Genomic DNA, 18,018 nt, shown 5'->3' with positions numbered 1-18,018 from the left:
ATAATGCAAGTTGGGGAGTGGGGAGATAAGATTGATGTTATTTGAGGGTACAAACTTGCAACGAGTAGTAAATAAACCATAGTGATCTAATGCACAATATAAAGAATATAGACAACAATATTGTACTAAAATTAGGTAATGTACTAAATATAGCTATGAAGGCAATTATATTACAATACATAAATGCATCAAAGTAATACATTGTAACCCTTAAATTTATACAATGTTATATGTCGAATATGTTCAATTAAATATAAATTAAATAAATAATCCAAGAAAATTTCCCAGGACTACAGAATAAATACCACAGCTTGTTTGAAATTATGAATTGTATGAACATTGCAATTTATTCAAAAATTCAAGAAATATCCAGAGGTTTCTTAATTTAGTGTGGATATTATTTTAATCACCAAAATTTGTATTGTACAATCACCAGAAAAAAAAAATTTATAATAGCCTTTAAAAAATGTCAAATGTTTCTCCTTTGACAAAATACGCTTTCAAAGATTTATGTTGATTTCATGTATAGATGGAAAAATTAGACCCCCTGTTACCAATGTGGGAAAAGCTTGTTTATATTGGATCCCTTTTTTTCAGAGATCACAGTTATTTGCCCTCATTGGAACAGACCCTTATTCTAGATGTAATTTGGCCTTCCTTGCCTTCCTTGCTCCTATTAACACGACTATGGTGAACTCACAGAATGCCTCATCTGATGCCATGGAATCATGCATTACATCATCTATAACCAAGAAACTGATTCGCAGCAAAAACAATAAGGCAAGGGACTCATGCGCATATGTTTTACTATATGTCCCGTTACCCAGAAGTAGGTGACTTGATCGAAAAATGAAGTCACAGGGTACTAGCAGGGGACAACATCCTGAGAGGTTAGGGCACTCATGCATGATACAGTATGTGCCATAAACCAACAGTCAATATATGGTATCATTTCTCTTATAGACAGAATACATTGTCTAAGAACCAAAGAGTGGAAATGAGAATGACTTCCTTTTCCTTACATGTAATAACTCACCTGCCAAAGTTTTGCCTACCATCCCCACAACCTTTGGATTGGTGAATTGGGAAGTTTGGGTGGGCAAGGGAGAAATACTTCCACCAGTAAACACACAGACATGTGCCAGTAAATTGGAAGCTAAGATTGCTCTCCAACAAAGAAGAAGGTCACTCTACTGGCTGGATTGATCCTAATTATCAAAGCGAGCATGGGTGACTATGTCTAGATCACAAGAAACTCCCATGCCCAATAACAACAGTCAGTGAGAAACTGTGGCAAAGTAATAAAGACAGATGCTTAGTAGGGATGAATGTTTGGGTCCCTCCCACCAGTTAAAAAAAAAAAATCATGCAGGCCAAGGGGTTCAGAGAGTAGAAGAGAACACTGTAATGATTATCATATAAGGCCTCATGACCAGTTACAGAGGTGGGGACTGTAGCATCTGTGTCACGATAATTGTTTACTTCTCTTTCTCTTTATATGAAATAGCACTCATGTGAAAATAACCACTGAAGTGGTTAATATTATAGTTTAGCTCCAAATGAGAATTTGATTGAATTGGCATATTCCCGGATCATATAGAAACTCATAGGACTTTGTGTTTCCCTTGTTTTGTTTTGAATTATTTTCATTCAAATGAAAGAAAAGAATAGATGGACCAATTGCCTCTCCAGTTCCACTCTCCACCCTTCTCTGCCTAACTCTGTACCCTGGGTGGATGACCTCTAAGGTCTATGGCACCTGTGCTCCTTTGCCCTCCAGCTGTCAAATGGTTCAGCCAATGGGAGGCATCAGAAGGAATTTGCAGAGTAGAAGGAGAGGGCGTTTTGAGTGGTTCTTCCCCATTCCCTCCCTGACAGACCATTGGCAGTGATTTGGTTCCCCTTCCTATGGCTACTACTCCCTTCGGGTGGCCTCTTTGCTAGCCACAGTTCTTGCTGGGTTTGAGTAACACCTCAACCTCCCCTTACACCTTCAGGCTTCAAGGTGGTAACTTCCTGCTATTAATAATCCCAAGAGCTTTAGCATCCCTTATTGGTTCTCTCAACCCTGTCAACATCTCTGAATGTGATCTTTTTATTAAACTCTCTTCTATTAAAACTATTTCTTCTTTGGGCAAGGACTGAATTTATTATTTTTGAAATATTTGTTATTAAGGTATAAATAACATTCAACAAAATGCACAGATTTTAAGCGTACAGTTTAGTGAGATTTGACAAATGTATAGATTCATGTGGCCATCACGCTCATCAAGATACAGAACATTCCCATGAAGTCAGAAGTTCCTTCGTGTTCCTATTCCCTTCAAAAAGGCAACCACTGTATCAATTGTTTTCACCACAAATTACTTTCGTCCCTTCTTGAGCTTCATGTCAGTAGAATCAGACAATGTGAACTCTTCTGCATGAAGCCCTTTCACTCAGCATAATGTTTTGAGCTTCATCCACATTATTCAGTGTATCAGTAGTTCATTCCTTTTATTGTAGAATAGGATTCTATTGTGTAAATAAGACAGTTTGTTTTTTTATTCATCTGTTGATGACATTTGAGTTGCTTCCAGTTTTTAATTATTGCAAATAAAGCTGCTATGAAATTTGTGTACAAATCTTTTAGTAGACATAAATTTTCATTTTGGATAGAAACATAAGGAGTAGAATTCTGTGTGATAGGGGAGTTTTATGTTTAACTTCATATGAAAGAGCCAAACAGTATTCTAAAGCAGTTGTACCAATTAAACCTTTAGATAATGCCACCTCCCAGAATAAGGACAGGCCAAGACAGATCTGAATAAAGACAGACTTTAAAATGTCATTAGGGTTAGGAAGTAAATCCAATTAACTTCTACAAACATTAGTAAGCACAGCTCTTGAGTGAGTCAGTTAGTAGTAGCTCCTGCAGCTGCCTTGTGGCACCCCCTCTCCATTCTCAGCAATAATCAGGCTTTAAAAGGTCCTCTCCAATCCAGATATGTGAAATCTCACTCCTTAGGTTACCAGCTAGCTGCTAGAAGAAAAGTAGCTAAGCAAATTCATTTACATTTATGTGTGAATGATTGTCAGGCCTCATTACATTTAACATCCTAGAGTATTTGTATTTTAAAAGCAAAGTTTTATTTTACAAATGAATTAATCACTAGCAATAGCTTTGTAGTTGACATTTAGGGAGGATTAAGGAGAGGAGATAGCTTTTGTGCATACTTCAAAAATTATGTGAGCTGAAAAATGACACGTATAGTAAATCAAATGTGGGTTCAAATCTCAGTTCTTACCTTAATAAGTAAGCAGATAATCTTTCAATGTCTGTGTCCTAGTACATAGTCATGGGGGTAATCATCTGTTCCTTTTAGCAACAATCACTTGTTCAATCTTAATTAAGAATCTGTCGTATGTAAGTGTGAGCATTTTTAGGACAGACTGTAGCGTCATTCAGGATCTAGAACAGGCATGCTGTGGGCGCTCAATAGATACTTGTTGATCAATCAATACATGAAAATGAAAGGGATTTGTAAACTGCAGAGTGTCACCTGTGTCCGTTATAACAGCACTCATCTTTATTACTCTACGGATGAAGAATGCCAATCTCCCTTCACCAAACGGTGCTGATGCTGGGAGACAGGACATGGATGAGTGGAAGAAGGAATCAATCCTGGCAGGGACCCCTGCAGCAGAATTCAGTGGGACACTTATTTAGATTGTAGATTCCCACCCCAGACGGAAAGAATCCGAATCTCAGGCCCTCTCCAGGTCAAGCAACCCTGATTTGGGAGGAGTGATAAAGGTGACGAGCCCACCAGCGCTCCTAGTGTTTTTTAAGAGCTGTTACCGCGTACCTGGAGAAGTTGTGAAGGAAGCGTCCCGAAGATGATCCTATCTAAGTGACTTTCGAACTACGACTTTAGGGAAGAGGAGTCGCTATTCGTGCGTTTCACTCCTTGGAGTGAGGCTGGCAAGTTCTATTCTTTTTCTATAGGAAGACGCCAGTTGGACAGTCAAGAGACAGAGGCTAGGGTTAAGTATCCGATTTTTAATGGTCCTCGCGGAGGGGTTCGGCCTTTGAGACCGCGTCGCCCTTCGGTCGAGGGTCCCCTAGGCCGGCGGGGTTTCCCTGCAGCAGGCTCTCTGCTCCCCTTGCCTCGCGGCGCCCTCACCCTCGGTCCCGGACGAGCCCTGGGAGCTCGCTGTCCGGCTCAGCCTCTTTTGGCACGGAGGCCTCCAGGTGCCCAGCACGAAGGCGGAGCCGGGTTACAGCCGCCTCCCCGGCGCCACGGACAAGACCCCCGGGAGTTCGGGCCCCCAGCGCTGCGGCTCCGGCGTCCCCAGCCTCCGGGGCTGTCCGCGCTCCTCCCTCTCGGCGCGCCGGGCGCGAAGCCTGCAACCCGCGAGCAGAGCGCAGCGAGCAGAGCGCAGCGCGCACAGTCGAGTGGCGCACGCTGGGCAATGGCCCAAGCAGCCCCGATCGCAGCCAGAGCCCTCACTCGAGCCCGCCAGCCTGTTGACGCCGGGACCATGGCTGCCGAGGGACCCGGCCCCCGCGCCCGGCTCTGGGCGGCGGCGCTGCTCCTGCTGGGTCTGCCGCGCCTCTCCGTGCGGGCGGATGGTGAGTGTCCGCGGAGTGTCCGGGAGGCGGCGGGGCCCGGGGCGGCGCGTGGGGAAGGCGAAGCTCTCTGGGGGTACTGACTCATTCGGACGAGTCCAGAAAACCGCAAGCCTGGGAAGCAACGAGGCGAGCAGCGGTCCTGCGACCCTGCGTCCCTCTCCCGGCACACCGAGCCTCAGCTGGCCCAAACGCCTCCACCCGCCCCCGGGCCCCTGAACTCTGCCTTCGCGCGCCAGAGAAAACCTGAGCACGGGTCCTGTAGTCTCGTCGTTAGTTTTCCAAAGATCTCCAAGAAAGGTCTTCAAAATGAAATCGCGTCTGGAGTGCTTTAGAACCAACTCTGCAAAGAGATAATTTTCCACGTCTTTTAAATGTGCTCCTGGAAGGCAAGGCCTGTGTTTAGAAGACGCTGTCGATATTTTTGGCTTGGTCCAGGGAAATCTGAAAGATGAGTGGGATTCAACTAGGCAAAGGGGAGAGGAGAGTGTCCTGGGTAGAGAGTGTAATGGCGAGTGCAAAGGCCCTGTGCTGTGAGTGGCAGGGAAGATGGGATAAATGATAGTGGCTTTAGCTGAGAGTTTAAGGTGAGGATGTCTTTCGAAATGAGGCTAGAGAAATAGATCAGGACCAGATTATTGAAAGTTCTGAAATTTCACCCACCTTTTTTGTTTGTTTGTTTGTTCGTTTGTTTGTTTGTTTGAACCTGAATTCAGCTTTGAATACTTCCCTTAAATTAGCAGGATCAGGACTTTATATCAGTTCAGTTTCAAAAAGCTAATTCAGCTGTATTTTGATTTTGGAACAAAACCCTGTTGATTTGGTGCAGGAGGATCTGAAAGAAAAGCCAGCAGTTCTCACATCCATGAGGGATTTCTAGTAAATCCAAGCTTGAGACAGATTAGTTTGATGAAGGAGAAAAACCCTCGGCTGATTTAGGATGCTTTTATATTTTAAAATGTCATTGTTATTTAGCAAACAATATTTGGATGAAACTAGAAAACTCAACAAAAAGAAGCATGGTGGTTAGGGAAAGGGGAAAACAAAGAAAACCTCCAGATATTATCTTAGAATTTTTGGTGTTCTTTGTTCTAAGTGCCAGCTTGAAGAATTCTTTGCTCCTAATTAAGAATGAATGTCTTATTTCTCCATATCCTCAGAGAGAGGGTTAGAAAACATTTGTAACTTCAAAGGCTCCTAGTGAACACTGTCAATTTATAAATTGAGATATAATTTATGTAAAACTTATCATGTTAAAAGGTACATTCAGTATTTTTCAGTATATTCATTATGTTGTGCAACCATCACTGCTATCTAATTTCTAAAAATTACTATCCCCTAAAAAGAAATCTCATACCTGTTAGAGTCAATCAACTGTTAATTCTTGTAGTATTTTTTGCCTGACATTTAGTCATGAAAATTAAGTCGATTTTAAAGAATGCAAGTAGAATAAATTGGAGCCAGTATTAACTTTTGAACAATATATAGTATTGTACCAATTTTAATTCTTTTTAAAGAAATCTCTACAATGCATGAGGCTTTAGAGTTTCACCCCATTATAACGGCTTAAGTGCAATGCCAGATGCATATAGATCAATATTTTGTGCCTATCAGGTTGGATGTGGGTCATAGAAAATTGAAGGCAGAAATATCATTGGACAAGGAGAAAGTAATGACAGCATTAAAGGATGTTTTCTTGTTACCGCTTGCCGGAAATGCCTCCGTTTGTCACTTCTTTCTTTCCTTCTCCCCTCTTCCCCAATGGAGAATTATAGGTACAGTTGCTTTCGAGAAACTCCATTTGCTGAGCTCCAACTTTTATAATAGAGCCATTGAAGAATTATAACCTATATTATGAAAGGATTCTTTTCTTTACTAACTATATGCTTAACTACCACCACTTTCCACATTTAGTTACATTCTACAGTGATGGAAGGAAGAAGAAATGTTCAGCTAAACCATGATGCATTACAGACATTTGAAAAGAGAAAACTGGAGTTATTAAAAACTCCATGGACTTATTAAAGCATGGACTTATTGAAGATAAATCAATGAGATAGATTCAAATGAAAAACATTTAGTTTACATTTGACTAATTTGAGATGCATCTCATACATAAAAGAGACCTGCCACTGTACTTCTAAAATACTTTTGAAACTGAAAAATCTTCACATTAACTAAATTTGCATTAACTGTTTGAGTTATGATTACAGGAAAAGATTCATTAATTCAATGGGTAATTTATTGAATATCTACTATATGCTATATACTGTCTTTGCTATTGAGAATAGATGGTGAGGACAAACAGGTCCTTGCCATCAGGAGGCTTAAAATCTAATGGGAAGAGAGAGACATTAAGCAATTAATTATATGAATGAAATGTGAAATTGTGATTTTGATATTTGATAAAATTAAAGGACAGAGGTACTATGAGAGCATATGCTAAGAGAGTTTGACTTGGTATAGGAGAATCTGAAAGCTGAATAAGGATTAACTAGGCAAAGAGGAGAAAGAAAGAGGGTCTGAGTAGAGATAGAGTGTGCAAAGAAACTGTGAGTGGCAGAGACAATCGGACATGTGATAAACAGGGCGGCTGGAGCGAAAGGTCCAAGGTGGAAGTGGTTCAAGATGATACCAGGAAAATTGGTATGAGTGCAATGATCTCGGACCTCATAGGCCCAGTTTTGTTTCAATCCAAAAAAGGAAAGGAACCTTTGAATGGTTTCCAGAAGTAAAGTGACTGATCAGATTTGCATTTTGAAAAGATCCCCTGATTGTGATGTAGGGAGAATGGACGGGACCAGAGCAAGATTGGATATAGAAAGACCATGCAGGATGCTATTTTAGTTGTCCAAGTGAGAGAGGCTGGGATTGGAAAGGAGGATGGGTGAATGGAAAGGGTCTGGACTGAAGAAAAAAGCATGTCATTTGTGTAAGGATGCTCTTTGAAACCGTGTGCGTGGGTGGAATTCTATGGAAGGGTTTTATAGTGAGAAGAGATCATTTAGAGCTGAGCCTGGAGTGAGAGAAATAGATTTAGGATTACTGAGTCTATATTCATGAAATATATTGGCCTGTAATTTTCATTTCTTATAATATTTTTGTCAGATATTGGCATCAGGGTTATAATGGTTCCTAAAATAATTTTGAAAGTTGTTCCTTCTTCTGTTCTCTGAAAAGGTGTTTGTAAGATGAGCTCTATTTTAATCTCTCTCTCTTTTTTTTTTTTTTTTAGTGTTTGGTAATGAGGTCACATGTGTTTGGAGTTTTTCTTATAGGAAGATTTTAAATAATGAATTTAACTTATTTAGTAGAGAAAAGATTATTCAGATTTTCTTATTCATTGTGTATCAGTTTTACTAAATTTGGTTTTATAAGCAACTTGTTCATTTCATTTAAATTGTCAGATATACTGGCATTAATCATATAATAATCTCTTACTTTTTTTTCAGTGTCCATAGAATCTGTAGTGATGTCCCTGTTCATTCTTGATATTGCTAATTTGTGTTTTCTTTCTTTTAATCTTGGTCAATCTTGCTAGGGGTTTATCAATTTTATCATTTTTTAGAAAGAAGCAACTTTTGGCTTTATTTTCCCTATTGTACATCTGCTTTCCTTTTTTTTTTTTTTTTTTTTTGTTTTCTGCTCTGTATTATTTCTTTCTACTTCTTTAGAAGCTTTAATTTTATGTTCTTTTTTCTATGTTTTTGAGATAGAAAGTTAGATCATTGATTACAACCATTCTTCTTTTGTAATATGAGCATTTGAGACTTTAACTTTCCCTTAATACTACTTCAGTTTCTTTACAAGGTTTTGTCACTAGAGTAAAAATGTTGTATTTCAAGTGTGGTTTCTTCTCTGAACCCATCATTCGTTTAGAAGTATATTTTGTAATTTCCATGCCCAAGGGAGAATTTCCTAATTATTACTCTGCTATTAAAAGGCAATATAACACAGCAGTTAGGATCACTGACCTGGAACCAAACTGCCTGGTTTTGTATACCAGCTGTGTGATCTCGGACAGCTCATTAATACTAAATTTTAACTATAAAATTGAGATGATAATGACACCTACATCATAGAATTGTTATAAGGAATAATTTAATGACTATTTATAAAGCAATTTGAACAATACTCAGCCCATAGTAAATACTATACAGGGTTTTGATAAAAAAAAAAACAAGTGATTTTAGATTGTATTGTGGTTAAAAAACATGCTTTGTACGATTTGGGTCTTTTGAAGATTTTTTATATTTGGCATATAGCTCAGTATTTGATCAATTTTACAAATATTCTGTGTGTGCCTAAAAAGAATGTGTATTCTGTAGTTTGCAGTACTGTGCATTGGTCCTTACGTCAAGAGTGTTAATTTTGTGGCTTAAAATCCTCTACATCCTTTTCATTTTTTTTCTGTTTTATCAATTATTGAGAATAGTAGTTAAAATTTTCATAAGCATTTCAGATTTTTCTATTTCTCCTAGTAGTTTTGTTAATATTGCCTTTTTATAGTCTAGCGTTATTTATTTAGTAGTGTTTAAAATTCTTTTATATTACTCATGAAATAGCTATCATCATACGAGAACCTGTTCTTCTCTAGCAATACCTTTTTAAATAACAGCTTTATTGAAAAATAATTCATATACCACAATTCACTCATTTAAATTGTATGGTTCACTGGTTTTTGGTATATTCACAGAGTTACGAATCACTACATACAATTTTAGAACACTTTTATTACCCCCAAATAAATCTTGTATCCATTAACATTTACTCCCTGTTTCTCTCCAATTCCCCAATCCCTAGGCAACCACATACCTGTTTTTAGTCTCTACAGATTTGCCTGTTCTGGACATTTCATGTAAATGGAATCATAGAGTGTATGGGCTCTAGTGACTGGCTTCTTTCACTTAGCATACTGTTTTCAAGGTTCATCCATTTGTAGCATGTATTGATACATCATTTTATTGTCAAATAATATTCCATTGTATGGATATACCATCTTTATTGGTCCACTCATCAGTTGATGGCCCTTGGTTTGATTCTACGTTTTGGCAATTATAAATACAATTTTACAATTATAAATTTAATTTATTATTTATTACAAAAAATGCTGCTATGAAAATTCATATAGAAGTTTTTTTGGTTACACAGTTATCCAATAATGATTTATGAAGAAGTTCATTTTCACATTGTTAATTGAGATACCACCTTTGTCCTACACTATATGTTCATACATTTTTGTGTCTTATTTTAGACATTAAATTATATTCCACTGGTTTATTTTTTTCTATTTGTGTGCCAGCACTATACTGTGTTTAATTACAGAGGCTGTAAAGAATGTTTTAATGACTGGTCAGGCGAGTTCTCCCTCATCATTTTTCTTATTCATATAGAAGTTTTTATATAAACATGTGTTTTCAGTTGTATGTTTTCAGTATACAGGAGAGTGACTGCTGGTTCATGTGTTTAACTATTTGAGAAACTGTCAGATGGTTTTCCAAAGCAGCTTCACCGTTTCACATTTCCACCAGCAATGTTTGAGGGTGCCAGTTTCTTTACATCCTCACCATCACTTATTACCTGTCTTTTTGATAATAGCCATCCTGGTGGGTATGAGTATCTCATTGTGGTTTTGATTTGTGTTTCTCTGATGGCTAGTGATATTCAACATCTGTTCATGTGCTTATTGGCCATTTGTATACTTTCTTTGAAGAAATGTCTATTCAGATCCTTTGCCCATTTTTTATACCATTTTAACCATTTTTAAGTATACGATTCTGTGGCATTAAGAACATTCACGTTGTTGTGCAACCATCACTGGCATTCATCTCTGGAACTTTTTCATCTCCAACTGAAACTGTCCCCTTTAAACAAACCTCTCTTTTTTCCCTTTCCCACTGTAACCACCATGCTCTTTCCTGTCTCCATGAATTTGACTACTCTAGGTATCTCCTGTAAATGGAATCGTACATTGATTACTGACTGGTTTCACTTTATATAATGTCTTCAAGGTTTATCCATGTTGTAGCATGTATCAAAATTTCCTTCCTTTTAGAGGCTAATTAATATTCCATTATAGGCATATACCTTATTTTCTTAATTTATTCATCTGTCCATGGACACTTCGGTTGCTTTCCTCTACATCAATTGTGAATAATGTTTTATGAACAAGTACAAGTATTATTCAAATCTCTGCTTTTACCTCCTTGGGCATCTACCTAGAAGTGGAATTGTTGGATTATATGGTAACTCTATGTTTAATTTTTTGCACTACACTGTTTTCCACAGTGGCTGCACCGTTTGCATTCCCACCAGCAATGCATAAGAATTTTAATTTCTCTACATCTTTGCTAACATTCGTTATTTTCTAGTTTTAATTACCATCTTAATGGTCCTGAAGTGCTATTTCATTGTGGTTTTGATTTGCGTTTTTGTAATGATTAGTGATGTTGAGCATCTTTTTATGTTCTATTGGCCATTTGCATATCTTCTTTGGAGAAATATCTTTTCAAGATGTCTATTTTTTAATCAGATTGCTTGTTTGTTTTTTCTTTTGGTTTTGTTGAGTTGAAGTTCTTTACCTATTCTATATAGAAGTTTCATATATGTATTTGCAAAATATTTTCCCATTTTGAGGGTTGTCTTTTTACTTTCTTGATTTAGTCCTTCAAAGCAAAAAGTTTTTAATTTTGATGACGTCCAATTATTTCTTTGATTGCTTGTGCTTTTGGTGTTATATCTTTGATTGCTTGTGCTTTTGGTGTTATATCTAAGAAACCATTGTATAATCCAAGATCACAAAGATTTTCTCCTATGTTTTCTTCTAAGAGTTATAGTTTTAGCTCTTATATTTAGGTCTTTGATTCACTTTCAGTTAATTTTTATGGATAGCGTGAGGCAGGAGTTCAACTTTGTTTTTTTGCATGCAGCTATCCAGTTGTCCCTGTACCATTTCTTGAAGACTCTTCTTTCCCCCATTGAATGGTCTTGACCTCCTTGTTGAAAATCAATTGACTGTAAATGTGAAAATTTGTTTCTGGAATCTCAATTATATATGTGTGTGTGTGTGTGTATACATCTGTTTTAATGCCAGTTCCACATTGTCTTGATTACTATAACTTGGTAGTAAGTTTTGAAATCAAGAAGTGTGAGACCTACAACTTATTTTGGCTATTCTGGGACCCTTGAATTTCCATATGACTTTTAAGAACAACAAAAACTGCTGGGATTTTGATGGAAATTGTGCTGAATCTGTAGATCTATTTGGGGAGCATTGCCATCTTAACAATATTAAGTTTTCTTCATATTCTTGAATATGAAGTGTCTTTCTATTTATTTAGGTCTTTAATTTCCTTTGATTATGTTTTGTAGCTTTCAGAGTATAATTTTACACTTGTTAAATTTAATTTAAGTATTTTATTCTTTTTGGTGCTATTATAATGGAATTGTACTTTCATTTTTGGATTATCCATTGCTAGTGTAGAGAAATGCAATTGATTTTTGTATATTGATCTTATATACTGTAACCTGTCTTAACTAGTTATAGTAGTTTTTTAGTGGATTCCTCAGGATGCAAGATTATGTCATTTACAAATGGAGATGGTTTTACTTCTTCTTTCCAGTCTGGGTGCCTTTTATTTCATTTTCTTGCCTAATTGCCTGGCTAAAATCACTCATAGAATGTTGAATAGAAGTGGCAAAGCAATCATCCTTGTTGACTAAGATCTTAGGGGAAAACACTCAGTCTTTCACCATAAAGTATGACGTTAACGATGAGATTTTGTTGATGTTTTTTATCAGGGTTGAAGAAATTCCCCTTTGTTCCTAGTTTGTTGAAGTTTTTTTTTATCATGAAAGGATGTTGAATTTCATCAAGTACTTTTTTCTACATCTATTGAGATGATCATGTAGTTTTTGTATTTTATTCTATTGATACGGGAATTAATTGATTTGGGAATGTTAAACCAACCTTGTATTCCTGTGATATATCCCACTTGGTCATGGTGTATAATTCCTTTTTTATGTTGCTGGATTTGGTTTACTAGTATTTCATTGAAGGTTTTTGTGTCTATTTTCCAAAGAGACGTTGGCTTGTAGTTTTCTTTTCTTGTAATGCCTTTTATCTGGTTTTGGTTCAGGGCAATCAGGGCCTCATAGAATAAGTTGGGAGGTGTTGTTACCTTCTGTCTTACTTTTTAGATGAGTTTGTGGAGAATTGGTATTCATTCCTCTTTATATGTTTGGTAGAATTCAGCAATGAAACCATCTGAAACTGTATTTTTCTTTGTGGATAATTTTTAAATTATTAATTCAATCACTTTACTTATTAAAAGTCTATTCGGATTTTCCTATTTCTTCTTGAGTAGTTTGTCTTTCTAGGAATTTTTTATTTAATCCGAGTTATCTAATTTGTTGGAATACAGTTGTTTATAGTAGTGCTTTATAACACTTTGTATTTCTGTAATATCAGAGTAATGTCTGATTTCAGTAATTTGACTCATTTATTTATTTATTGACTTATTTATTTATGGCTTCGTCATTTTAGCTAACTGTCTGTTGATTTTGTTGCTCTTTCCAAAGACCAACTTTTGGTTTTATTGATTTTTTTCCTATTTCATTAATTTCTGCTCTAATCTTTATTATTCCTCTTCATTTCTGTTTGCTTTGAGTTTAGTTTGCTCTTCTTTTCCAATGTTTTAAAGTGGAAAGATGGGGTTTTTATTTGAGATCTTTTTCTTATTTTAATGTAGGAATTTACAGTTATAAATTTCCCTCTAAGCAGTGCATTAGCTGCATCCCATAAGATTTGATATGTTTTGTTTTCATTCATCTCAAAGTATTTTCTAATTTCACTTGTGATTTCTCCTTTGACTCATCAGTTATTTAGGAGTGCATTGATTTATTTTACCTCTTTATGAATTTCCCAATTTATTTCTGTTATTAATTTCTAATTCCCTTCCATTGTAATTAGAGAACATAATTTGAGCAATTTTAGTCCTTTTAAATTTATTGAGGCTTATTTTATGACCTAACATATGGTCTATCCTGAGGAGTGGTCCACGTGCACTTGAGAAGGATGTGTATTTTGCTGTTACTGGGTGCCATTTCATATAATCAGTATTCATTTATATTTAACCATGTATTGATTTTCCCTTTACATTCCATCTTGCCGCTCAAATAATTTTCTCTGCCGAAATACTTCTTTTAGTACTTTCTAGAAAGAAACTCAGTTGGTGAGAAATTCTAGAATTCTAAATTTGCAGCTATTTTCTGATAATAACTATATTCTTGCTTCCATTACTACTGTTTTAAAAGTCAACTATCAGGCTAGCTGTTGCTACTTTGAAATTATTCTATCCCTTCTCTCTGTCTGCTTTGACAATGTTCTCTGCCTCTACCGTTCGGTAGCATCACTAGCATATGTCTCCTTATAGATTTTTTTTTTACCTTGGAATTTGTTATTGGACATATTCAATATGTATTTGGAGTATTTATCAGCTATTTAGAAGTCTCAGGTATTTGTCATCAGATATCGCTTCCACCTCATTTTTTTCTCTTCTCTGAGAATTCTGATTAAATTACATGTTAATCCTTACTCTTACTTTCATGTCTCTTTATTATTTTAATATTTTCCATCTTTTTTGTCTCTTTATTACATTTAGGATGATTTCTTTTTCAAGAATAATTTCTTTGTTCAATTGTATTTGATATGCAGCCAAAAGCATTCTTTGCATTTTCAATCGATCACTGCATTTTTTTATTTCTAGAAGACCTATTTGATTCTTTTTCAAATCAGCTAAGCCATATTTTACACTTTCCTGTTCTTTTCAAATATTTTCAAACTTGTCTTTTATTTCTTTAAATATAGTAATCATCATTGTTTTATAACCTATGCCTGTTAATACCAGTATTCAAACTTATTTTTAGGTCAATTTCTGCTACATGTTGTATCTGTTGCTTTTCACTCATGGTATCTTGTTTCCTTATCCAGTTAGCTGCATTATATAGCTTTTCACTGATTTCATTGACTTTGAAAAAATATTTGTATGGGGTTTTTCTGATGCACAGGAGAATTTCTTTTTTCCTTTTCTCCAAAGAGGATTTGCATTTGTTCCTACCAGGTGTGTGGATATATGTTATTCTCAGGCCATGCTAAGCTGAATCCATTTTTGTTAAGACTGCAGTTCCCAATGAGGATTAGCACTTGGGGTCCTAGCACCAAGGCAACTCTTCCAACAGTGTCTTGTGAATGAAGAAAGCGGGTATTTATTCTTATTCATTCTTATCCCGAGAGTTTAACCCTTCAGAGTCACAGCTTCATGTATTCATGTGTGTGCGTGCATGCGTGCGTGTGTGTGTGAGAGATGGTGGTGGAGTGGGAGGGGAGGTCTATCAGATTCCCTACTTCATGCGAGCCCCAGGCTTCACTTTCATCCCCTTTGCTCAGGGGCTTGGCCATCAAAACCTCAGATTAATTTCACAACATTTTTTTTTCCAGGTAGGTACATACCATTAATAAAAAAGCATCCTGGGTGCGTGCTTGCTTCTTCAGACAGGGCCAACCAAGTGTAGTGATTCAGGTTATGTACTGTACATTTCCACCAAGTCTAAGGGAGCACAGATATGTTTATTGTGAAAAAATATATTATAACTTTTGCATTAAAGCTAGGGAGATTATTATATTTATTATAGTGATTTTATAGTAGATGACAGTTAAGTATCTTATTTTAATAAAATCAATATAGTATGATAATTTTGCTGACAGATGGAAATGAAATATCTCATTCTTACTGGGTTTTTGCTCCCCTGCCTTTACCTTGAACTCAGCAGGGCCACCCAAGGCATTGCGTCATCCAGTAGGCTCTTAGGGATCACAGTGATCCCTCTTGAGCTGTGGTTCTCTTGCCTAAAGCTCTCTTTTGCAGTCAGTCTCAGCATCCACCTCTATCTGAATTCATGGTCTTATTCCACCCAACTGTCAACCGCGTTTTGACGCTGCTACATGCCTACATATTGATGGAAGCCAGGGTGCCCCAGACATGGCCACTGCTGTCTGGTCCAGTTGGAAAGAAATGAAGTGAACTTTTTGTGGGAAGGGCCTGATAATGTCTTGAAACAGTGGGACAGAAAAGAGAAGCAACCTGTTATATATGTGATTACCCAAGCACTGGGACAGGCGAAGGAAGGTGGAGCCGAGCCCTGAATCAGTGACTTGGACACCAAGTGACCCAACTCAGAAGAACCTAGGACATTGAGCTTTTATATAAAACACTTTTTAAAAAAGATTTTTTTTGATGTTTTAATAAAACTTTATTTACAGAATCAGGCAGCAAACTGGATTTGGTCTTCAGGCTACAGTTTGCCAACCCCTAATTTATTTAGTTTATGATTTGACCATCAGCAACTTTTTAAATTTTTATTTTTCAATTAGAATTAACATTCAGTATCATTTTATATTAGTTTCAGGTATACAGCAGAGTGGTTAGACATTTATATAATTTACGAAAGGATCCCCCCAATTAGTCTAGCACCCGTCTGACATCATACATAGTTATTACAATATTATTGACTGTATTCCTATGCAGTACTTTACATCTCCGTGACTATTTTGTAACTATCAATTTGTACTCCTTGATCTCTTCACTTTTTTCACACAGCCCCTCGACCGCCCCCCATCTGGCAATCATGTTTGTTCTTTTTAATTATGAGTCTGTTTTCATTTTGTTTGTTCATTTATTTTGTTCACATATAAGTGAAATCATATGGTATTTGTCTTTCTCTGTCTGACTTATTTCACTTAGCATAATACCCTCTAAGTCCATCCATGTTGTTGCAAATGGTAAGATTTCATTTAAAAAGAATTTTTGAAGGGCTTATCCAGATAAACATGCTGGAGCAGATGGTTAATTCTGGTTGTTTTTTTGTTTTGTTTTGTGTTTTTAAAGAAGATGAGAGAGAAAAAAAAAAAAAGGATTAAAATACCAGTACGATTGTCATCACCTGGTCCCAGGGATGAGTGCCATAGGGTAGTTGCTGCACTTGGGTCTTCAGGGCAAGTTGGAAACTACAGTTCTGGCAGGTGTCTGCCAGCGAGTAAGTTTGCTGAGATTAAATCCCCGTGGATCTTGGAGTCAGCCTGTGTTCATGCTTGTCCCCACACAGGGAAGCTCTTTGTGCTGGAGTCTCGGAATGGCTCTCAGGGCCTGGAACTGGAGGCAGCTCGGCTTTCCTGCAAGAGCAGGGGCGCTCACTTGGTGTCTGCAGAGGAGCTGCGGAGAGTGGTCCAGGATTGTGCCTTCGCTGTGTGCACCACGGGCTGGCTGGCGGACGGCTCGCTGGGGTAAGTCTGGCGAGCTGGGAGAGGCTGTACTTCCAGCTGATCCGGCTGCCCCACCAGGGCTTATATGGGGACTCGATAATTGTTCGATTGAGGTGCCAGGTTAGGCTAAATGCAGTGGGCAGTGGCTTCCAGTGCATTCTTGGTTAGAGTTCTCATATAAAAACATTTTTCTAGAGTTCTGTCACACCCCCCCACCTTACTTTGTTGTTTTGAATTTCCTTTTTAAGTTACAAAAATAATACATGCTTGTTAAATTTTCAAATAATCCTTATCCGTGTAAAATGCAAAGTGAGTTTCTCTCTTCTTCCTTACCCCAGACGTAATGACTCTTAACTATTTGGTATATATTCATTATCTGTTTTTCCCTGTTGATGTGCATCTGCATATATATGAATAGGAATACAGTATTGAGGTTTTAAAATATGGTCACAAATTTTTTCACATTGCTCCCATCGAATCAGGCACTCTGAATCAGGCACAGGATAGTATTGCCTCAACTGATAGAATATAGCAGGAGCAATACTGTGTGACTTCTGAGGTTAGGTCAGAGAAATCCATGCCTGGATTTCTGGTGACACTCACTTTTGGGATGCCATGTAAGAAGTTTTGACTATCCTGAGATAGCCATGCTGTTAGGAAGCCCAGCCTACATGGAAATGCCCCATGTCATTGCTCTCACCAATAGACCCAACCGATGTCTCAGCCGATAGCCAGCATTATCTGCCTGAAATGTAAGGGAAGATGCCTCCAGGTGAGTCTGAAAGATGCCTCCAGGTGAGTCTCAGCTATTGAGTTGCAATAGCCTATGAGTCTCCCCAGCTGAGGCCTTACACTTTATAGAGCAGAGACAAGCCATTTCTCTTGTGCCCTGTCTGAGTTCCTGACCCATGGAATCCTTGTGGAGAAGAAAATCTTGTGGCCGGCTAGGAAAAAAACTTTCCATTAGTGCTGCTAACTGCTTCTTTAGTCATACTCAGAGAAGGCAAGAGCCATTCTGCTTTCTCCTTCATGCCACAGGAATGTGAACGAGTAAAATGGGCTCCAAGAACACTTTGGTTGATAATAA

General features: G+C 37.4%; 1 protein-coding gene across 1 annotated transcript in view; it reads left to right on the top strand.

Annotated features, from left to right (window-relative positions):
* The first annotated feature begins 687 nt into the window (after nucleotides 1–687).
* SUSD5 (sushi domain containing 5) overlaps nucleotides 688–18,018 on the top strand; it is a 55,646-nt gene continuing 38,315 nt past the window's right edge. Inside the window, exons 1-3 of the mRNA XM_023528421.1 lie at nucleotides 688–829; nucleotides 3,989–4,615; nucleotides 16,775–16,952. Coding sequence (XP_023384189.1) covers nucleotides 688–829; nucleotides 3,989–4,615; nucleotides 16,775–16,952 — 947 coding nt within the window. The remainder of the gene's footprint in view (nucleotides 830–3,988; nucleotides 4,616–16,774; nucleotides 16,953–18,018) is intronic.

This window comes from Pteropus vampyrus, unplaced genomic scaffold (genome assembly GCF_000151845.1).
Source record: "Pteropus vampyrus isolate Shadow unplaced genomic scaffold, Pvam_2.0 Scaffold1, whole genome shotgun sequence".
NCBI classification, from domain to species: domain Eukaryota; kingdom Metazoa; phylum Chordata; class Mammalia; order Chiroptera; family Pteropodidae; genus Pteropus; species Pteropus vampyrus.
Note: the sequence above shows the minus strand (reverse complement) of the source record. Positions and strands in the feature narration are given on the sequence as shown.